General features: G+C 29.6%; 1 protein-coding gene across 8 annotated transcripts; it reads left to right on the top strand.

Moving 5' to 3' along the window:
* LOC124533483 (TOX high mobility group box family member 3-like) lies at positions 1-24576 on the top strand. Of its 8 annotated transcripts, none has more exons than XM_047108799.1 (14): positions 1-135; positions 10857-10931; positions 14525-14653; positions 17026-17135; positions 17490-17706; positions 18034-18111; positions 18246-18379; positions 18467-18602; positions 18676-18756; positions 21829-22101; positions 22287-22511; positions 22602-22877; positions 23110-23228; positions 23307-24576. In XM_047108799.1, the coding sequence occupies exons 2-14, from the start codon at positions 10920-10922 to the stop codon at positions 23374-23376; spliced, it is 1860 nt and encodes a 619-aa protein (XP_046964755.1). In that variant the 5' UTR covers positions 1-135; positions 10857-10919; the 3' UTR covers positions 23377-24576. The 8 variants fall into 8 exon arrangements, with proteins under 8 accessions (XP_046964755.1, XP_046964756.1, XP_046964750.1 ...); XM_047108794.1 differs by lacking the exon at positions 1-135 and adding an exon at positions 448-531; XM_047108795.1 differs by lacking the exon at positions 1-135 and adding an exon at positions 449-531 and having other exon boundaries at positions 10857-10904.
* The last annotated feature ends 1332 nt before the right edge of the window (positions 24577-25908 follow it).

Genomic DNA, 25908 nt, shown 5'->3' with positions numbered 1-25908 from the left:
AGCCCCGGTACACCTCGGTTTCCGGCGGGTGCTCCCTCGCGGATTCGCAAGTGTGTCCCGCTGCGCTAGGCCCGCGTGCCCCGTGCCGGCCACGTGCTCGCTTACTGCTCGTCGCTCGCTGTTCGCCCACTGACGGTGACGACACCTCGACTATACCCATACTAACTCCATTGATAAATACCGTAATTACTATACGATTGATGACGACTTCCCGCCTTATGTTCACTTTAAAAAAAAGCAATATGTTAACGTTTTAAAAAATAAATAATTTCTCGTAATTTATGAATTAACTACAACGTGAAAAACTCAATATAAATATTTTTATTGAAATAAAAGGACAAGATAAAAAATTTATTTGTTAGTTTCTTAAAGTTGCTTACAGTTTTTAATCAATCATTTCATGCAAAATTGGTAAATGGACAAAAAGACTTTGAAATCAGTGTTCCATTTAGTTGATGTATCGCCATGGAACCTACTCAGGTCACCTCGGACGATCATGATAGATCGTATAAAATCTACAATATGTACAAGGTAAGAATTAAAATAAAAAAAAATAACAAAAATTAGAATAATTACTTTTTATAATTAAAAAAAAAAATTAACCTAAAATTTATTTATTTGGATTTAAAAAACTAAAATCAAATTAATTGTAAACAAGTAGCCTCACTTTGGTATCGTCGTTTTAAGAGTTGATCTAACTACTGACTTAGTATTCGAATGCAGACTATTGAAATAACGGCAAGAAAGTTATGTTTATTTGATCATAATTTAAATTGATTTAATAATAAAAATATTATGAAAACAAAATAAAATTCAAATATTTTCTACTTCATAGAAACATTATTTAAAATTAATATTTTTTTTAACTTTCTTGTACGTTATATTATTTTACTATTTATTAATTACAATTCATAAGGTATGAATGTTACTTATCCGACTAAAATATTTATACGAGTAATCAATCTTGGGTCAGACTAACCACAAGCCGTTTATTTAGTTTTAATATATTCAGTATGTATGTGTGAAGAAATTGCTATATAGAAGTGCATATAATAATAATATATCCCATATTTGTGTTAATTTTAAGCGTTGCATACGTTCCTAGTACTTATTATTAAAATGATGCTGCATTTTTAATAAAATTTTATCACACAGTAATTACGTAATTGATATACAACACAGACGTACGTGTCATTAATGAATATCTCATTAATATATCAAAAATGATACTTATGTAAATCCGTGTAGATATGTAGTGTATAATAAAAGTTTAATTACGTAATCGTCACAACTCAAATAAATAGATACTATAAAGCTTGAGAGTGTGTCGTGTTTTATCACTCCGATTTAAAATAATTATTTTTGCGATAGTCCCTTTATTGAGGTAGGTTTTAAGCAATAGAACTTTACGCTACGACCCCAAGCAGCAGTAACCATAAACAATAAAACAAAATGTATCAAACAGTCATATTATATGTATAAAGCTAATTTGTAGCCCGTAAAACCACAAAACATATAGCCACTTCTAAATACATACAATTAAATAAGACGTTATTCAATTCTTGATATGCAGGGTTTTCAATCGGTAAGAAAATAATAGTTGTTTTATAAATTTCATACTTTTGTAGCAAAAAATATTATGACAGATATACATATAATTACTTCTTATCAGTTCAAGACAGAATGTAAAAAATAAAATATTTTTATTTTGCTTAATATTTCATATTAATAGATAACTCGTCTCTTTTCTAGACATTTTTTCCCAAACTTCCAAATTTTCTAGCACTGTTTCATTCTTGACAGAATAAGAACTGATTTGTCAACGCAATTGTAAGGACCTGAAAAACTCGTTGGAACTAGAATTGAAAACGGCGACCTTTGATTAAAATCCATGTAATTAATAAATTACCAAGGTGTGCAAATGAATTATCTGCTAAAATAGTTTGAAAATGGATTTATGTATTTTTTACTTATCTCGTCGGAAAGTTATACGGGCATAGTACAGGGTAAAAATATCCATTAAGATGATTAATATTAATATAATACCTATGTCTCGTATCGATAGCTACTTTGATTCATTTCAATTACTTTATAAATTAATAAAAATAAAACAACGAAGGAATTGATTTCGTAAAATATCTACGGAGTCACCGAATGTTTATGAGGGAGTTATTGGTAAAAAACTTCTGTCTTATTCCTTTCAATATCAAAACAATGATGACAGAACGAAATACATCAATGCTATATAAAAATTCATTTGCCTTAGGCTCAATTCCAATGTTGCCATCATTTAATGTCGATACCTAATCTTTACTAATATTATAATTGCCAAAGTAAATCTTTATGTCCGTCTATTCACTTCCACGACTAATGCAAATAACTGTTTAATGAAATTTGCTAATAAACTTGAACCCCAAAAAAAGGGCTACTTGGTCACGTTTAACGCAACTTACTTTTTCTTAACGACTTCTTTTGAATTAACCTTTCGCGGTAGTAAAATAGTTTTTGAAGGTCTGGGTACAAGTTCTTCACCCTTAAAGTAGAAAAGGTACAATTAAGCGCGCTCGAAAAAAAACAAATATTAATGAAACCTCTTTTCTAAATTCCGTATATTAATTCGTTGAAAAATGTTGCCATACTTACTGTACGACACCATACTGTACTGCTATAAGGTAAAAATATAAAGACAAAAAAGACTCTACTTGAACGAAAAACTTCAAGGTTTTTGTATAAAGCTCTAATAATTTAATTTAAATAAATATTCTTTATTGTAAAAAAAATATTCCATTGTAAATTGATCGATTTGTGTAGACATAATACAACAAAGTTTTAGTAAATATCACACAAATTAGTAAAATACGCTTAAGTCAGCATGTGGTGTTCTCTTTAATTCTATGCGTTATTATAACATGTACTTACATTATTTATTGAAACAAATAATACATAGCAACAGCAAAGACAAAATTTATTATTTTTTATTGTATCGTATACCTTTCGAACCAATGTTAGTTGTTATCAATGAAGTAGGCTCGAATTTTCGACCAATGAACGATTACGAGAAATAATAACAATTAAATTAACCCTGTTTACCAATTGTCCCAATCCTGGGCCTCTCCTCGGTATGAGAAAATCAATCACACTGGCCCAGTCCAGTTTGAAGGAGAAACAACTTTGCCTTAAACTTAGAAAAGTCAGGTGCGTGCCGTAAGGATGCGTTTGCAAACTGCAAGTCCAGCAGTCTCTACTATACTCGCTACTACCTAATTGTCAACAGAATCGTTTTAGACGTGGAGATTTTGATAAGTGTGTGTGATTTTAATAAGTGAGCATATAATTTGTCTCTCTATTTCTCTTTTTATTATAGTTATAAACCAAATATATTTTATAATAAACTTATAACAAGTTTGTACAAAACCATAATACACTACAGATACAATTACTAGTAGACTGTAAACCAAACCTAATCTTATTATTAAGGCAACATACCAACTGCATTAATAAGACAATAGTCCAATTAATTAATAAAACAAGTTCGTGTCTATCGAACAATTTTATGTGACGTTTTTGACAGAGGGCAATACATGGCAGGGCAATATGCACTTTTTTCCGTCAATGTACGATGCGGAAACTAATGGCTGCAATTTATTAAAACTCTTATGATGACAGCTTAATATAAACTAGGTACATCAATTAATATCCTAATTTTCTTTTGTACTCTTTTAAAGAAAATAGATTTTTTTTATACATTTACTTCAATTATCGTACGAGGTGCTACTGTCTCATACGGAGTATACATACGGATGGCCAGGCCAGGTTTCAGACCTTACCGTCACGTAACAAGAGGTACCTACTAAGACTCGAGCCAGATGTTAGAGGTCAACTTGACTTGGCTGAGAATAAGCATATCCTAATGCCTGAAGGACTTCTCGAAGCCTGAGTTTGAATGAAGGCATGCTTTTTCTAAAAGCTTTTTGTAACTTACTTTGTAAAATACACTAAGCACACATTTTAAAATAATATAAGATCGTATTGCTTCAATATATATCTAAATCGTACAAGTCTTAAAAAGCACAGGGAATAAATATCCTTCCAACGAGATTTAAATTTCAACTAACTAGCGACTTTTTAAAGGCTTTTAACGTTGGTTCAGTCGAAGGCCGAGGCTACTAAAGCGCCCTCGGCGTGGCTCGGCCGCCACGAGTACTAACAGCCGCGGCGCCCCACCGCAGCGCGCGCCGCGACCGCCACGCAGTCTTCCCGCGCGGTCCGCACGTGTGTCTAGCGTGCCTTTACATCGAGTTTCAACTAATCGTTTCCGATAAAACTCGATATAAATCTATAAGAAAAAGTGAGATTTTACTTTAAAAAAATTGTTTGTGTCCGTTTGTGTGTTGCGGACGTAAACTTGAATCTATTGAACATTGTGAACCAACTTTAGTGATCTATCAATTAAAACTGTAATTGTTATAATTTTACTTCCTCAATAGATTAATTAGATATTACATGGAACCGGAACGTTTTTAATTAAGCCAGGAATTTATTAGATCTAGTGCAGATAGGATATGTAACAACATTAATAAGCTGGATGGTGGGTACTTTACTTTCTATTAAGTATTTGTTTTGATCGTATTTTAAAAGCGATAAACATTATTTACGAAATTAGTTTCGGATAAAACCTTTTAATTACACTTTTATATTAAAGTTCAATAGCGTAACTTCATTTATATATAAAGAGAATAAATGTATTTTAAATATACATTTTAATTTTCAAAGGAGCATAAATTATTATCATGAGTAATAAAATTAAGCATTATTTAGATATAATAAAAAGATTTATGACTTCATGATTATTATGTTAATCATAAATGTTATGCTACGGTTGAAATAATTCACCTACATACCTTCGTTCTTAGTGAAAGATTTAGATTTAAAATTTAAACAGACAATTAATTTAACATACGGCACAATAACACATCGTGAAGTACAAACAAACGTTGATATCTACTATCTACTGACAAAGTGGGACGTAAGACAGATATAACCATTGATATTAAGATAACAAATGCTTAAAAAAAACATTAGAACATAAGAGCAATGTTTCCATATTAAAAAAAAAGAAATTGACCAATTTTATTTCTTGAAAATATGGCAACTATACTTATAGTTACCGGTTTTGAAAAACGATTATGGATAGCTAATCAATTTTGGAAAATAATCTTAATAACGAATATTTTTACATAGGTACATCTATATACCATAATAACACGTCAAACTTTTAGTATATTAATTAAGTTTCCAGTATGTGATATTTATAGTTCGGAGTTCGATGGGGCGGCACCAACAAGAACAAAAAAGTAATAGATGCACGACCCTAAAAATATTTATTTTTTTTTAAATATATAAACAATATCTGATTTTTAATTACAATAATTATAAATATTTTAAGTAATCATTGACACTTACTTTTTGAAAGATTATATATATCGTACGCACTTTATATCTAGTATGATTAATTACATTTTTTTAAATATAAATAAACCAATATAGAAAGAAAAATATAATGAAGATATATAAATATGAAATAATAAAATTATTTTAATAATGTAATTTAGTCACTTACATTTACTATGTAGATTATTGGTGCTTTTATTCCAAACTACATCCACTTAATCATTTTTTAATATAACAAAAAGCATTCACCTGCTTTACAATTATCTAGGGTTCATTCGACAGTCCCCTATGAAATGTAAAGACATATATGGTTACGATGAAAGATGCGTTCCAATTGTAATAACATCAATTGATTTAACGCTATTTTAGTGGGAGGAACTAAACGGGGTCACCGACCGGCAATTATGTCCTCCTAAAGAATTCTCTACTACACAACCGACATTAATAATGAATTCACGTTCTCTTACAATATTCAAATGCTATGTATATATAATGGATTTTATTATTTCAGTACGTTTGAATATACGATATTTTATGACTACTAAATGACTTATTAACATTTATTAAAATTGTAATTAAACACCGTAAAATAGACGTATTATTTACTATTATATGAATATAGGTACTGTATTAATAATTCAGTTTGCAACTGTTAAAATATTTTTAATATTGAAGAATCAGAACCACATAGAGAAATATCAAAATTTTAAAAAATATAAATGTTTTAGGCAAATAGATACCTTTCGAGGTATGTTTATTAAAGTTGCCTACTTTTTAAAACTTTCTACTTTCCACGCTCTAAAAACATATTAGAAACATACTATCGTTATGGACGGCACATTATAATTGACTATTAAGATTTATTGGAATTCTTTTCTTGTGATATTTTAGCTTTTATTAAAGGGAGCGTCATGTTGTATTACGCGAGACAACAATCTTACAGTTGAAAAGTTTCGCAATATTTTTTTAACTGTTCTTAGAACTAGATAAGCCTTAAATGAATTAGTAAATGATTTATTCGAGTTCGACATATTACAAAATCGAATAACACAGAGAGCAATTATCGGCATGTCCTTTCACTTAATGTTGATAGTGTGCAACGTATAAAAGCCTATTGGGACTGTAGCAGCCGGTGTGCTACAGAAACCGGTCATGGAATGAGACCGACAACTCAAGGCACTACAATATTGATTAATTTTTGGAACATCGACACTCATTTTTCATAAAAAATAAAATATTATACATTTTTCCTCTGACTCTACATCTAGATTACGCAATTCAAAATAAACGGAGATGTGGTATGCACTGAAAAAAGTATGTATTTAAAAAAGAAGTAAGTTATACCTAAAAAATAATAATATTTATACGATGCACACTGAAATGGCAAAATACTCAATTTTATGTTTTTTTATAAGGTACTGTACTATACTATTCGTGCCTCATTAGTTATTTACAAAAGAGCTCCTCCAGGTACAATTACTGTAATTTATTAACATAGTTGGGTATAATGTGAGTTATCGAAAATCTGAGTTAAACAATTTTCCTGTTATTTTTAATGTTTCTAACTTTGATTATTATTTTTTGGTCCTGGTTATCATATTTTTCATGATGAAAACGAGTGTGTTTGAAAGGTAAGGTATAATATTAATGAGATATTTTAATCAAAAAAAATTAATTACGATTTTTTCATTGAAATAGAATAATTGTTCATTGAACATTGTAGATAAAACTTAGTCTGCAAATTCGTTCAGAACTAACAGCGGAGTCAAGAATACGGTTCAACGAACATTATTAGATATATTATGTAAACTATTGAAGCTCTGGAGCTCTCCAGAATCCTTGAAAGATAAAATCTACTAAACAAAAAGTAAAAATAATTTTAACTAAATAACCAGTATTTGTGTTCATGTCTGATGATACTTGACTAAGAATTACCCTGGTACCCCTTAATTGAACTGATGGCAAACATTAATTGGTAGCTTGAAAAATTTATCTCGATCTTCAAAAATCTGTGACCTATTGCTGACTTGCTAAATAAATATATAATATATTACATACTATATTCCTCATGGGGGAAAGATTAGATTAATTGAAGTCTCAATGTAATTTATTAAAGGTATACTATACACGTTAATTATATAATACACTTTCAAATGAAAAATATGAATAAAATGACGTCATGGATTAATTAACTCTATAAGAAGCAACTGAATAGTGAAACAATTATATACTCTAACTGCCTCTGCCAAACAATTTGCTAGATTTTGATTCTAGTATTTAAAAAGTGAACTAATAATATCGTTGTGTCCACAAGTGTGTCCACGAAAAAGGCCTTAGCTGCAACTCAATTAAAAGAAAAAAAAACAACTCTTTTGTCCAACGGAACAAATAGAACCTTCGATACTTATCTACTACATTTTTTAACAAAAGTTAGATAATATTCAGTTTTAGTGAATTAAATTGATTTCATACGTAATATTTCTCTTAAATTACAGTATCCAAAGGTTTTATTAAGAAATGTTGTGTAATTTTTCGATTATTTTAATTTTATTTAAATGTTTCATTAGAAATAAATAAAGTTTTTCTAAGAATTAAATTTAAGTTATAACAATATTTCACTGATTGCGGAATTAATTTTCGTTCCAGTTAGCATTTCTTAAGATTGCAATATCAAATTGCCTGAAGTTGCACACTCCAGTACCAATCTGTGTATTAGTTTATTCGAAATTTATTAGTACATAAAACGTACGTCATTTCAATAATAAATTATTAGTTATTATGATATTTTCTTATTCTGTCTTACAATATAATTTCGATAAATAAAAATGATATGAATAATAATACCCTTCCAGAAACCAGTTCTAAGAATTTATTATATTTTCTGTATTTCGTTAACTCATAATATTCTTGACACACTCTGAAACAAATCTATTCTATATTATATATAATGGAATCTCAGTCTCATAATAAGATTATTATTCAATTTCTTGATTTATGGTATACTTAGAAATTAATCAAAATTATAACATAAATACCTAGGTTCTTAATATTTACTCGCGAAGGGCACTTCACTCATTTTTCTTGTTAATAAATTGCAACTGTGCAATACGGGTCGCGTTATATATATGATGTTTTAAATAGTATTTTTGATTTTTAGCAAGATTTATTTTCAATGTAGGTACCTATTTCATATTTTTTATTGTACGTAATTAAAATATATAGACCGTTTCAAAATAAAATACATTATGATTAAAAATCTTTTATAAAATAAATACCCGTTTACTACTAAGTTACTTATTATTTTTTTCATTACTTTCATAAATTTACAAAGACCAAATCTTTACCCAGGAATAACTTTCCAGGACGAAAATGCGCAACAGTGCTCTTCTTCATGTTATCGTGTTTAGATTTATTTACAGAACGACTGAAAATAGTTAAGACAATTTAAAACTCGAAAAACTTTATGCTGGTTGCCGGAATTTGATACCAATGTTCGTATTTAATCCTCATGCCCTATTTAATAAGCTGAAATGTAATGAAATAAAAATATTTTTTCATTTATTCAAGTAACTATTACAATTAACTACAAAACAATATAACTAAAAAAATAATCTCTCTCCTTTTCACTATTTCTTTTATCATCTGACATAACCTTTTTTCTTTATGCACTTGAATAAAGCAGAAATTAAAATTTACGTTGTATGCAAAGCACTCTATGTCTACGTTGTCACAATTGCATATTTATTCAAATTAAATGGCTGCATTTACATAATATTATAAGTTTAGGTTTTATTTGAAACGGCTATATTTCTGAAATTTAATTAATTATGTTTCTTCGATTTGTTTGTAAAATTATTCGTATATATTGTAACGCCACGCTATAGCGTGCATATATGCAAAGCCGAGTCGAGTAGAACCAAGCCAGCCAAGCTAAAGCTAAAGCCAAAGCCAAAGCCAAAGCTAAAGCCCAATGCCAAAGCCATAGCCAAGCCGAGCCAAAGCCAAAGCCAAAGCTAAAGCCCAATGCCAAAGCCATAGCCAAGCCGAGCCAAGCCAAGCCAAGCCAAGCCAAAGCCAAAGCCAAAGTTATGCGCGAAGTAAGTAAAGTTATTAGCGACGTCACATCCGATTATACATTGAGGGGATTGAGTACCCGAACCATTCCTTACGGAACGTCATTCGCTAGTTTATGGTACGGAGTCTGTTACCGATGACAACTGTAGTAACAGAAAAGAAAAGAGGGACGTCGCTATAGCAACGGGAAAACAATATAGAATAGAGTTGTAAGAAATATAAAGGATGAATAATAAAAAATATGTATAACATGGTAGTTATTATTACCTTCCGCTTCAATATATACATATTAATATATTAATTAACTTTCGTAAAAATATATTAAATTTATAAAAAGGTAAATATATATGATGTATGACTGTATTTATATTTTGGTATATTAAAAATAATGAGTTTTTCGATTGAATAAAGTCGATTATGTTTATACGTTTTGCATGATATTGTATACGCTAAAATACGAAGAGAACCTTCGTTAAAAATTCTCATTTTGATTAGAACTCTTCTCAAAACTTCATTTCGCTATGACTTATAATTATACTGTGTGTGATGAACAATCAGCCAGGAAATTGCCTTTTTATAACATATGTATATGTGTGCAAAAATTTATAAAACGAATCCTAAGTAGTACAAAACAAATGCTTGCTTGAAATGAGGCAATATTAATGTAATATATATAAATACTCATGCATTTATTTAAGCTCAGGATCGATTCTAAAAAACTTCAAAATGATAATACCTTCGTAAATAAAATTATGCTTCATAACAAATATGTATATGCATTACTCCCTTATCAAATACAATCTTATTATATTGAATAACTGTTTTTTATTAACTTTTGGATAGCAATCTTAAATGAAGTCTAGAGATTATGATCGATGATGGAAATTTAATAAAGTATAGATGTAAAATATAAGGTAATAAAATTGAACTTAACTATCATGTCGGATAGTTAACGAGGTTGTTGTGTCGATCATGGTTACTTTGTTCCCGTATTGATGCCAGGAAATAAGTATCCATCGAGATACGCCATAATAAATTCACAATCAAGATAAATTAAGCGTTTACCAGACGTTGATCTTCCATCGCGATTATGTTCAATTACAGGACAACTTCGTTAGCAAAAGATTATTTTTTCAACGGTAACAAACTTGTTAAGTAGTTAATGAAAATCCTTTATACTTTACAGTACGTTACGTTAAATAAATATTCTTATTATTTTTTTGTGAAGATTACGTTTTATCAAGTTTCGAACTAATTGTTTCATTTATTGTAATGCAAATTACTATTAAAAAAAAATAATCATTCAATAATGTTTTTTTTTTAATTTGCAGAGACCAGAAAGCCTGGAGTCGTCCCTGTCCATCTGTCGCAACACAAAGGCAAGTGTGTACGCTATGAATGATCAGGTTAGTGATAGTGAAACCATGAATTTCGTTTTACTTAAACCGCCATCACATTGAAACACACATTACATTACCCATAAAAACAAAAGTAGGTTATATATTTTATTCTTTAATTAAGGATGCTTTGTAAATGGGGACTTATTTAGGGCTTAATGATGTACATATGTAATGTAAAAGCCGTACATTTTTTTATAATTAATATACATATGTATTTGTCGAAATTTTAACGTCGAATCATTTTATAATTATTAATGAAAAAAAAAACCTTTTCGTATGGTAGTTTATGAATTTAAACGAAATGAATATGCAATTTGATTAGAAACGCGTTTTTATTTTACGGGTCCAATATGGTGGACTTTTTACACTAAACACCAATTCACAGAACGCGACTGAAACGTCAAAAGTGATCCATGAATATGTCCTCAACGACAACGGGAAGCGTAGTTTTTTCAGTAAAAAATTTGAAATGTTTATGTGTCTTAAAATTATTTTATTGACCCTGTGATACACTAACTTTTTATCATTATAGTTTCATTTTGTCAACTTCCGGTACTAATAGCAAGGAGTTGGCTGAAATGAGGCTTTAATTGATATGTTTCTTTCAAATCATCGACTGAGTGTCTTTTCGTTTTTTGTCATGCTAATGGATAGTTAGACGTGTTAATATATTTGACATACATCCTTAATACTAGTTTTTGACATTTTTTTGTGTAATATTGATGTGATAAAAAAATAAAATCAAAAGAAAACCTTGCTTCATCGATTGAAAATACATATTTCATTGATCTGAATTTTGGTCAACATTTTTGTTTCTACGCCCTGATAACGTTTATAGATAAAGTACCCCCATATTAAATTTTCAATAAAAAATTAACAAAAAAAGACGTTTTCACAGTTATTGTATTACATACTTATCGCAGAGGAAAATATTTCCTACCAAAATTGTAGGCCTTGCGACTAGCGACTTATTACGCATGGGCATGGGAGGGGCTGAATCTTCCGTAGCGCCGGAGATGTCATGACGTTGTAAAATTCTGATGATAAATATGTACTACATATTTATCATCACAATTTTGTCGGATTTTAATAGTATATATGATATAAAAAAAAGAAATGCCATTCGTTTTTCAATTATAATATAAGGTGTCGTAGAATAGAAGACTGCCGCAAACACAGCTCCTCTTCCATCCATTGTCAATGGATCACGACTTTTTACCAATTATTTAACAATTGTCTAAAACACACATTTTGAAGGCACGTTTTTCTCAGAAACAACTGCCTCTACTCATAAAATGTATTGAACAAAAAATGTCAGAAATGTATATAACCTACAACTTACTGGATTTTAATCATTTACACTCTTAATTAATTTAAATTTTAACGGTATTTTTATGGATTTTTCTAGTACAAATAAACCTGATTACACATAAATCCTTTATGTATATATAACTGGTAATTGTGTAGAAAGAAGTGGTCTTTTTAAATGTATTACAAGTTACCTGACGGTATTCCATAAAATTTTCGGATGAATTTATACAATTAGTTATTTTTAATAAAACAATACATTTTTGTTACTTTCAGTTTTGTCATATAGCATAACATTAAAGTCCTCTTAAAACATTTTTTTAAGAAACAATGCGACGGTCGCTACTCTAGCCACCCTTAGTGTTACTATATCATACCTAAGTCTCCACACACATGTCAACAACAACTATAAAGTTTTAACCCAATCGGATGTACGATACACGAACGCGTAGAATACAAACAAATACAAGGAAAACATTTTTATATACACATACTTATTATACATGAAAAATATATTTTTTGTGATAGAGATGGGCGAACAGGCTAGTGGGTCATCTAATATTAAGTGTTTAGCACAACTCATTTGCTCTACAATAAATATTAACCATTTCTTTCATCGCCAATACCACAAACCTTCGATAATATTAACTACCAGAACAAGGGAGAGTGGTCTATTTTTCTCTTATAGGGGCTTATCACGACCCTAGTTTCTAGTTTAAGGTACAAATCTCACATCTTTTTATAAGTGAAAATAATAAACAAAATTCGTTTATGTATAAGAATGCATTGTTTATTGAAATAACAGCAGGACGTGTTTACAAAAAAAACTTGCATATAAACAAATAACAGACGCACATTTGATCATTATATTCATATGATCGTTTTAAAAATACTATACTGTATAGTATAAATGAAATTTTGCACTAGCTTAATATAGAGCTTCATATAAGCTCTCCGTTTTTGAACGTAATTTCGTTATAACAGTTTTAATTCCTAAGAAATTACTCTCATCTCCGAGACGAACTATTTATTTTGTATCTGCTAATTTAGAACATAAAAACTCGTAGTTTTATGTTCTAAATTAGCCCACTTCCAAACCAGCAACATAATATGTATGTATTTTAATATTTTAGTAGTATATACTTTATATACCACTTACATCCTTTACTGTCAAAACTTGGCTACTCCTGACAACTACCCTGAGGTTTGCTTTTGTGATATAAATGGCATTTTAGCGGAATACATTATAACAAATAGATTGATATAAGAGATCCCTCAAACAGAGAACATATAATTTATCTATATAAAACTCTATGTGTATATCAATATAAATTCGTGCCATCAAAATGGTGGGTAAAAGTAATAAAAAATTACACTGATATCGATATTCGATTGTCAAGAACGTTATCACTACATTCCTAGCGTACTATACAGTACTATTTTAAACGGAACTGTCGTTTTTTACACCTAACAGAGGGTACAGCTCAGCTCCGCAACATACGCACTGAGAAAGGCTCAAACAACTATCTTGATAGTGCTTGGTGATTATGTTTTTACATAACTTATTACACATTACTTAAAAATAACACAACAGATATTAAAAAAGTTGTTGAAGCTATTTATAAGCTTAAAGAAAAGCAAGGAATTCTTATATTAATGAGTGTGAAAATATAGACAAAAATATTAGCAATGTTCGTTAAAATAAGGATAATCATGGCATTAAGAAATGAATATGAATTTTCCAAATTTTCAAAGCAACAATGTTGATGTATGACAGCTCTTTAGTTCTAATAGAAAAAGAGAGCCAGTTCTCTTGACAGCGTCTAAAAAATATTCAATAAAGTACCAGTGTCCTATGCTGTTTTATAGTTTGATTTTAAACAAATTTGCACGAATCTTCATAGAACGAACAAGTTCCCTTCACTAATTATGAATCTAATAATAATAAAATAGCAATTTTATACGACTAATGCCAATGGCCAATCTACAAATAAAAAAAAAATTACATTAAGTTCATATAAAACCTATAAGTTAATTAACGCTCCAATTGTCTATTATTACTGTAAACATTTTACATTTAACATTTAATATTTCGCCTTAATAATAAATACAAAATTGTATTTAAGAACAATTTTATCTCGAATTATCAAAACACTCAACTGAAATAATTATTTTATCTCATTATCGTACCCATTAACAACACACATACATATATATTTCTTACTTCAACTCTAACATTTTTGATATTACGATAAGTATGTTTTTGTAAACTATGATTGATATTGTTGCAGACTTTTCATACGCCATCTTTCGGAGACGAAGAGTTTGATATTCCGTTGATCCACGGACAGCATGCTGCCAGTGCCGGGGGCCAAAACTCGCACATACAATACTCCCAACTTCACCACTCTGCGCCTCAGGTTTGTTTACATTATATTATCTTTTGGTTACATTCAATTTATTTTAATTTTAAACAAATCAAATGTAGAAACAATCATTGTAATATCAAATTTAATTATTATTCCAATGAATATATACATATATATACAAATTAAAATAAGTGCACCAACAAACCATTTTCTTGTTGTAATATTTTGTATTAAGTACTGCCTACTTTTACGAAATGCGTCCTCGATCATCTGTCCTACTTTTTAGATTGCTTTTATTGAAATGAAATTGCCTTTTAATAAATTCCGTTAAGTAGGCGGTGGTCTCGAAGATATTTTAGATCATTCTTAAAACTATTTTAAAAATAGATGGCATGGTGCATTACTTTTATGTTTCTAGTACAACCATTAAACTTATTGATGATAATTATAGAATAATTCATTAGATAATTGCGATAAGATTGATTATTTTTGAAAAAGTTGTGAGGAACTTAAATGGTAACTACGAAATAAGAAATCTAGACCAATAAATGTAACCTAAATCTTACCTTGAAATGTATTTATTATGTTTCAAATAGTGTTATACCTACTTAGTTCTTCATTCACATGTAAAAAATAAAAAAATATTATTCTTTAGACGGAAATGGTCATAAAAGATCTCGATCGCGTCCGTCTAAATTAAAATTATTTGCATTTTAAAAATAGCTTAAATATTTTCATTATACAGAACAATCTTAACTGTTTATCTATATTACTATGTAAACTAATCTACTTTATAAAAATACTATTGTTATAAAGTAGAATTTCAAAAATTCTTTGATGATTTCAATAATGCTGTACCATATGCCCAACAATTATAGTTATGTTCCAATAACCACTTTTTACATTTTATAAGTTAATAGAAATACCTACCAAAATTAGACCATGTTATTCATACACCTGTTTAAATCCTTATCCAAATAACTCATACTGTTATTAGACTGTTTCAATTCTTGTAGGTTTACTTTTTGAATTGTTCGAATCGGATATTCTCTTCAATAGATGGAAAAAAATATCTCTCCCTTAAGTTTAAATACTTTACTCGAATAAAAACAAAGAACAAATTTGGATTGTAAGTATAAATAATCATGTGGTACTGCATTAAATAATATATAGATAATATAATATATAAATAATAAATATATATATAAAAATTACGGTAAAAATATAGAAAAAAATCAATCACTTGACCGAATTGATTGAAACTATAGCAACATACTTTTAAAGCCTAACTTCTAACGACCCATACCTAAAATACGAGCAAACCCCTGCTTTATTAAGATTAGTAGCAAATCTTACATAAATTAGTTAAAATAAACAGAAAAATGCTACTTTTAGAACTGTATTAACTTTTTGAAGATGAATTCCGTATACTTTCTCAGAGTCAGATTTCGACGTCTTCGACGAAATGTAGAGGCCTTTAATTATTTTCGAAAATGTATTTTTTAAATGGAACAATTGTTTACAAACGACATAAAATTGCTAGTATATTTATCGTCATATTATATTTTGTTTATGGATTAAAATGGCTTCATTTAAATTATTATGAGTTTTCTTAGTGATATCTAGTCAAAAGTAACATATTATATATATAAAAAAGAACATAATTATTATTAGTAACAGAAGTAATTATTTGTTTGTAATTAAAATATGCGCAAAAGTATTTTTTAAAAACATCTCAAGTTTGTGGCTGTAGTCGATAAATCCTGTACTTACAAAGTTAAAGATAAAGATAAGGCAGGCATATATTTTTAAGAATTTTTAACCGATACTCAATAGTACCTATATATTTTAATAGTTACATATTTATATGTTATGCTTAATTCATATGTAATCTTAGTAAAAAAAAATTAATGTCAAATAATGACGTTTTCAATTGTAATAATAAAAATAAAAACTAAAAGTACACAACTACAATCTATTCTTTATGTTTCACAAGTTGTAAAGCTACTAACAGATGTTTGGCGCAGGTATTGTAGTCTCACAGCCTCTGCTGCGTTCACGGGGCTAGACTAGGCACCAAAACGTGCATTTAATGACAAACCCTTTTTAAATAGTAAAAATATAAAATATGTATTTCGTTTTATGTACTAAATATAATGTAATGTATAATCATAGTCACAAATTCGGATTCTTTGAAAATTGACATTGTAAATGTCAACGTCAAAAAATTAAACTTTTTTAACAATGGTAATGACAAATTTGACAATATCCATTCAGTTTCAGTAGTACTTTGCCACTATGTAGGTTAAGAAGAATTAATATTTTGTTTACTTGCGTATTATTTTGGTTGTTTTTTTTTTCAGAATATTTCGCATCTGATTTTTTTTTTTTAAGAATACTAAAATATTATTACTTTCATCTAGGTTGGTATGATGAACCCGGCTCAAGATGGATTAGCTCCGCCGGGTGGTGCTCCTTCATATCAACAACCATTATACTTACAAGAACCACATACGCCTGTCACATCTCACAGGTATTATTTGTTTTCTGTTTTTGTTACTATTCCAATATCTATATTTACTAATATAACAACAATGTTCTAGAATGTAAACACAAGCTTAAAATAAAGAAAATTTATGAAACAATTTTGATTTATAATTAAAGAATAAGAACACTTATTTAAAAAAAAAAACGCAGTAATGTTACTACTATTCATGAGTGAAATTTAAGAAAGTAACCTATAAAAACCCAAACTACAATATATATCAACTTAATGAAAAGATTTGATATATTAATAACCAACATAAATGTTATGAACCTCAATACGAAAACAGTTAAAAGAAAAATTTATTCTTCTTTTTTTTTAATTTAATATTTTTTTCCTCAGTAACGCTGCTGCCCCAGCAGGTAATTATATGATCCAGCAACAGCCTGGTGGTCAACAACAGTTGCTCATGCTTCAACCAACTCAAGTTATGAGTGGTCCACCAACACCAAGCACTCCAACCCAGCCTGGACCAGTTTATGGATCACCACAGAGAGCCTCACCACCAGGGACTACAAGTGATGACTCCGATGATAGTGTGCCTTCACATCATTCTCAAGTAATTATTTAAATTCATAATGTTAATTCTTAGTAGATTTCATTATAGCCCTTATTTAATATTCGTAAATTCTTGTTAATCAGAATATCACTATGGAATAAATATTCTAATTGTCTCATAAATTATTGTATAATAATTATTTACTTTAATAATATCTTCTTTATGTACCATAACTATGTTATACTTTCATGTCACATTTATATGTTATTTTTAATTATATTTTTTGTAAGTAGTTCATTGGCATACATTTCATGTTAATTTATTACTGTCATTAAATTGAATCAAGTTTATTTTAAAATTTCTAATAAATTCGTTGTTTGTTGGTAGTTGCCTGGTGATGCGGAAAGCCTTCTGCCTATCCATTATTGCTCAGCGAGCCGGCAGCAACAAACTACGCTTCATCAGGTATAGGAAAATTTTATACTAATAAGATAATAGATTTATATACACTATATAGAATTGATAGTAGATATGTGTTGCCAATGAACTATTTAAAAATAAATAGCAACATATTTTTGATAAATCCTTTATTTACATAGATTGGTGTTAGCAACATGGGTGTTAAAAGATCCTCACCAGAGCCAATGGATAATGGAGTAACCCGTGGACAAATGCAGAAAAAGCCTAAAGTGCAGAAAAAGAAAAAAAAGAGAGATCCAAATGAACCACAAAAGTATGATTTAAAACATTAAACATGAGCATTATTTTTAAATTGATATCTGTATCAAATTACAAAAACTAAATTTATTTATTTCCACAGACCTGTATCGGCATATGCTCTATTTTTCCGAGACACACAAGCAGCTATAAAAGGACAAAACCCAAATGCAAGTTTTGGTGAAGTTTCTAAAATTGTTGCATCCATGTGGGATGGCTTAGACTCTGAGCATAAAAGTGTAAGTATTACTATAAAGTGGAATATAAAGCAGCCGTAAAAGTTTTGAATTTAATTACTATAATTTTTATTAGGTTTACAAACAAAAAACAGAAGTAGCCAAGAAAGAATATCTAAAAGCGCTGGCAGCATATAGAGCCAGCTTAGTATCCAAGGTAAGTGCATTTTATAGAATTATAAATTCTATTATCCTGAAATCAGATGAATTGCAGCATATTGGAAAAATAAATACTTTTTTATTATGCCTACAAACCTTATTTAAATGTTGTGCTGATGTACTAGTACAAAATAGAACAGAAAATTGTTTTATCAACTTAGCCATTTTGTTAGGCTACTCAGTTGAAAAAGAGAAGCAAATATATTAGTAATTTAAAATATATATTATTACAATGTAATTTGGTATAATCAATTTTTACTTATGAAGAGATTTTTTAATTTAATATTATATATATAAATATATATTTGACTGCCTCGTTTAACTAATAGTTCAGTTATAAGACTGCAGATCGCGTGGTTATAAGATATAAGGGGTCTGGCGAAAAATTCTCACTAATAGCCTGGAGTCTGGAAGTGTGTACCGTGCCTCGAAAAGCATTTAAAGCCATTGGTCCTGCGCATAAACTCGTGTTGGAATCGTTCCATCGGATTATGGGAGTGAGAGAATAAAAAATGCACCCATGTTTACGCACTAATTGTGCTATAATATTTAATTTTTTTCGGTGTAATTATCTAGTAACATGGAAATTAACCGCCGTGACCTATATCAGTCATGTAACTAAGGTTTTTATTTTTCAATTAATTTCTTTTAACTGTATTAAAATTAAAATATTTTTTGAAATAATGAAATTATTCACTTAAACGTCACTGTACCAATGCTATGCTTAAAAGATTATTGTACTTCTTAAAGACAGGATTTTTTCCACTTAATTTTTCCACATACTTTTTCCACGTACTATTTTATTGGCACATTTAAAGTTTAGTAACACCCAACAATGGCTGTGGGAGTTTGCCTTCTCTTCTTTAGGAGAGATGGCAAGGAACTTATTTCACCAAGCTTATCGAGTGCGGTTCGCTTCGTGCAAGTTTCTCTACATGTTTTCCTTTACTATGGACTACATGTGACGAATTATAATAAATAGATTACGAGATTGGGACCTAGAGAAGGTAAGATCTTTAGTTATGATTCACGTGTTATAATATACACGTTAGTCCTTTCAGCTAGGAATATGCGTTTGATGATATATTTCATGCTTAATGTGATTTTTTCCAAATGTAATCTACTTTAATTCAGACATTGTATCCAATTCTGAAAATGTATTGATTAACTCAGTTTTACAGGAAAATTTTTGAAAAATAAAGTGGTTTATTATTTCTCTCATTCGCTAATACTTCGATTCGCGAATAAAAAATCACGTCTGCGAGCGACGAGCTAGATCTTAAAGCGAATAGTGAGCGCACCGGTTACACTTTTACGAACGCGGTTCGCCTTGGCATTAGAGTGCATATGTAAATACTCTATAAGAATTATGTTTGTGATAAAAATATAATATTTAATATTAAGTTCGAAGTAAAGTTCGAAGTAGGTACAAATTTTCTTTTTAAATATAAGAAGGTATCTCTGAGTTTTTATTATCAATAAATAAACACATTTTTATGGCAATAAAGCTCGCATAAAAATATTTCATAATAAGCTGCATTAGGTCCACTTTTAAATTGTTAACAAAACTGAAAGTAAACCATATATTCAGTCTGTCGCTATATTCTAAATTTGAACCCCTTTAAAGATAGGCAACTTCTGCCATGTCAAATGTAACGACGTGTTTCTTGTATCTCAAAGAGGAAAGAAAAGTTCTGAAAATCTCTCCAATGATTATTCTTCCTTCGATTTAATTATATATTCATTTGCAAAACTCTATATTCTATGATAAAATTCCTAGCTTGCAGCACCGAAAAAGTTTTCTCCATACTGCCAAGTTGTAGGTGTTTTGTTTATCTGTTATATTTTATAATATTTTAAGGTGCCTGAATTAAACTATATATAAAGATATAGCAACGAATTTGTATGCAAATCTCTCAAAAAAAAAATATTACGAAATAAAAATTAAATATATATTATTCATGGTAATACGTAATATTTTATTACATTTATCGTTCTTATCTTCGTTGAATACTTATCGTTAAAATCAAAAACAATTGTCATTCGAATGATTCAACGGAAAAAAGCCAAAACAATTTGGTGCCTTACTTTATTTTGCCATCCGGCTATAACCGACACGACAGCCAAATCACCGAAGTATACATTTTAAAGAGACTGACAGAGTTTCACTTATAGCATAACTTAAAATAAACAACAGCAATATCAACTGTTTTATATGTAAGAATAAAAATAATTTAATCAGTTATTTGAATCGTTATTGACCTAACGTTTATAAATCGCCAATTTTGGCAAATAGCAAAAAATTCATTTAAAAAGCACAGCAATCACTGAGTATTAAGTACATACATAGAAATCGTCTTGTAATTTTTTAAAACTAATAAAAAGTACTAAAGTATTATAAAGAACCCTATACATTACACGAAACAGAAAATATCTAGCACGAAACTGATTGTACGAACGACACTCTCGTTATTCCAAGGACCCGGCGAGAACGTAAAGCTGCCTTTCGCTCGTACGTAACAACTGCGACTGCGCTATATTTTTAAAACTGGTCACTCCGAATATCATGGCAACTTGCAACGCAGCGTCGTATCGACTAGTTCTTATTCTGTGTTCAGTCTGTGTTTATTCTATTGTGTTATAATTTTGATTCAAAGTTGTTTCGGATATTTATATTTTAAATTACGTGTTAATATTAAAATAATATAATCAAATGTATGATATAATAATTCGTGAACAATTTTAATCATACTAATATAATTAGATACAAGTAAGCGAAGCTCGCTATTGTTCCACGCGTCTTTCTAAACCGGTAAGCTTTCGAAAGCTTTTATACGAGAGTTATATTAACATTTTTTACTAAAAATTGTAGGTTTTAAGTTAAAAATCTTTCTTTAGTTACATTCTGTTATGAATTATTTCGTTAAAAAGTAAAAAAAAATCGTTTATTCATCATTCTCTATTTCAACTATAATTAAAACCGTATTTATATTTTAGTTTATAAACACAACAGGATTGATATAAATAACTATTTAGAAAGAAATATTTAAATAGAAATGTTTTAATTCAGGGCGGAGAACAAGAAAATCAAATAATGTATAATCACAGCAATGCAAATGCTAACTATGGAACTTACTATCAAGGCCAACAATATGGTAACGGACATGCTCCACAAGCTTATGCACCAAATACAACTCCACAAGGCTACACACCTCAGAGTTTTCCGGGAGGTCAGCCTCCGCCTTCGTACGCTGGAGCGCCACCTCAAGGATATCCTACAAATGCGCAACCATCACCTCAAGGCTATCAGGCAAATATGGGACATAACCCTCAAAACTATCAGGTAGGTGCATAAAGTAAAGTAAGCCATGGCTGTCATAGTATCTGAAACATATATTGTCCGGACCAAATAGTACTTACTACACTGAATAATTATTAGGTGATGTACTTCTATGATAAATAAACTCGCTTTGTTAATTAGAAAAACCAAATATGAAACATGTATCAAAATTTTTTTTTGTATAACAGGGAGTCCCAGGGCAATCGCCTCAAGGCTATCAAGTAAATCCTGCAAACCCAAACCAATCATGTCAACCTAATATGGCACAGTCACCAAGAAGCTATCAGCCAGCACAATCTCCAAACTATGCTGCAAATTCAGGATTGTCACCACCAGCCTATAGACAAGTTCAGTCTCAATCACCACCCGTGCAATCTGTACATGCTGCCATGCAGTACCATCACTCCCAACAGGTAAGAAATTAATCAAAAGTTATGACAAAAAATATAATTGCATTCTTATAATGTAATAAATATATTAAATCAAAATAAATTCATAAACAGATGCAGCAAGCTCACCAAGTTCAGCAATATCAGCAACAACAATCCAATCAACACCAACAACAACCCCAAATGCAACATCAGCAACAAGCTCAGCAACCACTTCAACATCAGCAAACGTCACAGCAACAGCAAAACCAACAGCAGACTCAACACCATCAACAGTCACAACCACTTCAGCAAACGCAACAACAAAATCAGAATTCTGGGTTAAAAAGCGAACAGCCTTCCAATAACAAGGCTAATTCAAATTCTGGAATGCCCCACCAGTCTCCAGAGGTATTTATAAAGTAATAGTACATAAATCTTTAAAACAAATTTGATATATTATGAAGATGGAGTAATATGGTAATTTTAAACTAAATACATTTTTTTAATTTGCTAACACTGTATTAAAATGGAATTTCACTTCAATTCAAGCCCAAGTTGTATTTTACATCATTACTATATATTTAATGAATATTAGATATGTATTCCTTTTTGTTTTAAATACATTTAATTTTTTCTTTAGCAAAATGAAAATGGAAGTACACCATCATGTATACGCCAAGGCTGTACTAATCCTGCCATTTCTAATAGTGAATGGGAGGATGAATATTGCTCCAATGAATGTGTTGTTAGTCATTGCAGGTAATAGAGAAAAAACATAACGGAATATTTATCTCGAGAATTGAAAAAAAAATTTAACATTGTTTTTATTTCTTTCAGGGACGTCTTCAGCTCATGGGTCGCATCAAACACCAATAATCAAATGCAAAACTTTTCTGCTGTCAAGTGAAATTGTCACATATCAAAATGTACAGTAGGTTACAAACTTTAAAAATAATATGAAAGTTATTAGTGTAATACTTTGCCTTGTTATGGTTATTTATTAATTCATTAGTAAAAATGATAAATAATAATGGTCTCAGATCATGGTTGGAAATTTAATTGCCAAATGCATCGGGAATTTGCATATTTTATTTCAAAAGCATATAGTGCCTTGACAAATAACCACAACTATACATCAATATTCATATTTTAATTTAGTACAGAAAAATCCAATCATGTTTATTTTATTTCAATAAAATTATCTGTGACTTATATATTAATCAGAATAAAAATAAAAATTCATGATAAATATAAGCTTCACTATATGTATTTTATTATAATCTCAGTATCAATATGTATCTTGAGTCCTCTAATATACTTCTTTGTAATACACATATTTAAACTTTAATGAATGGATCGGAAGTACTGAAAAATATTTCCAATTTAAAAACTAACCTTAAGTGAAATATGTATAAAATTAATAGGCTATTTTAGTAAGAATGAGTATTGGAATGTTGTAATACAATATTATGAGTATTTCATTGGTTAATATTTAACTATGTTTCGCCTTAAATACTTTTTTGGAGACATTCTTTTAAGATGTTAGAAAAGTAATCTCGAAGAAACGTAATTATGATATAATGTTGAAAGATATGAAATTAATAATGTAAAACAATTGAAATGAGAAACTTTTATTCAAATGTATATATTTAAGTGTTGATTTAAAATTTATATATTTGATAGGAGGATATGAAAGCGGTGAATGTAGAGTATGAAGGTAAAAAAAAAATATTACCTACTTCAATACATTAGTTATTCATAAAATGTATTCATGATAGCAATACAAATTTATTCCTTTAGAAGTTGTGCTTAGCATAGGATATAGCTGGACCAAAATTTCCTTTATATTCAGAACAACTGATACTAGTTTAAAATATGTATTTCTTGTTTCATTGTATATTCAGTAAGTTACAAGTGTAAATAAATTCTTGCAATAATAGGAATAGTGGTAAATAAGAAAATGTCATATTTCAATTTTATGTAATTTATAGTTATTCCCGATAGACTATGTACTATTTCCTTAAAACAAAATATCCCTATGTATTGTAAAATAATTGTGTATAAAATGTAACTAGAACAATTATTTCATTAAATTTCTTAAGCAGTATTTGCATTATTTTTGTTGACCGTCAAATCGTTTTTAGGTAATTACCAAGTGGACTTGGTAATTATTTCATGCCATTCTTCTGCCAATATGGATATTGGCAGATGAATAACTGTGGCTCCTCAAGTCCGTAATATAATGATAACTAGCGAGATAAGCTTCCACCTAATTTGTTTAATAACGCTTCTACAGACTTCGTGATTCCCTAATGCAAATAGCATTTTTTTCAATGGTCTAGTTTAAATTCAAAATGCAATTTGAATTAAATAGTATGCATTTTATTAAATTACTACTGGTAGACTTCCAGGCAGGATAAATTAGATACGTGAAAAAGTGTAACGATTGAGTTTATAGCCGGTTCTTCTCGGTAGAACCTACTTTCCGAACCGGTGATAGCTTCACTAAAAATAGTTGTTAAATGACGATTCAAAAGAGCTTGTAAAAGCCTTCTTGAATAAAGTATATTTTGATTTTGAATCACTTGACTGATTTACGTCCGCTCTGTTCAAAGGCTGGTTATGGTTCTGGCTATCTTATAATCCACTAACTAGTTGGACGTTGAGTTACACTTGTTCAACCAACAGTTGGCCCTTGTCATTCAATTAAATGTCGTCATTCAATGAACGCGCTAGTCATACAATCAAATAGCAGATTCAACCAGATGACTGCGACATATACATATATATGGAATTGGTATAAACCTATGTATATATGCAAGGCGAATTTATAGTCCAAATTGAGAATTCAGGAAGAAGACTTCAAAGAGATCGAAGCTGCAAATTCACGTTCACGTTAGTCATTTTCATGTTTAGCATGACTTGATTATACACCCTCGACTGTCTCCAGACGAAAACAGTCATCAACAACAGATACACAAATTATGCTTACAATATACATAAAAGTATTTTTATATGTAATAGGTTGTTACTATTCAATTATGTTCATAATTACTTATACCTACCTATAACATCATAAAATGTCTTGTTGTTCTAGAGGTGCCAATTATATCGTACTAAAAATTCTGATCAGGGATTGTGGAACACAAAGATTTGTGGCCCTGGAAATCGTAGTTGAACTAAGTATTTTTCATAGTTTACCAGGTATATTTTGCTTACAACCTATTAAACTAAATTTTATTAATGCGAATATATAATAATATGTCCAAATAAGTGTAACTTAGAATATTCGCTTTCTGAGATTTTGGTCATAATATACAAAGACGTCGTAAGTCGTGAACGACCACCGTCCATAGCCGTGTGGTTAATCGAAAGTAGCGCCTTTTAAAAAGGTTTTTATAGCAAAGGGTAAAATTACCCGCTTTGATTGTTTCAATAA

The sequence above is a fragment of the Vanessa cardui genome, chromosome 11, assembly GCF_905220365.1.
Source record: "Vanessa cardui chromosome 11, ilVanCard2.1, whole genome shotgun sequence".
NCBI lineage: Eukaryota > Metazoa > Arthropoda > Insecta > Lepidoptera > Nymphalidae > Vanessa > Vanessa cardui.
This window is presented reverse-complemented; position numbering and strand designations above follow the sequence as displayed.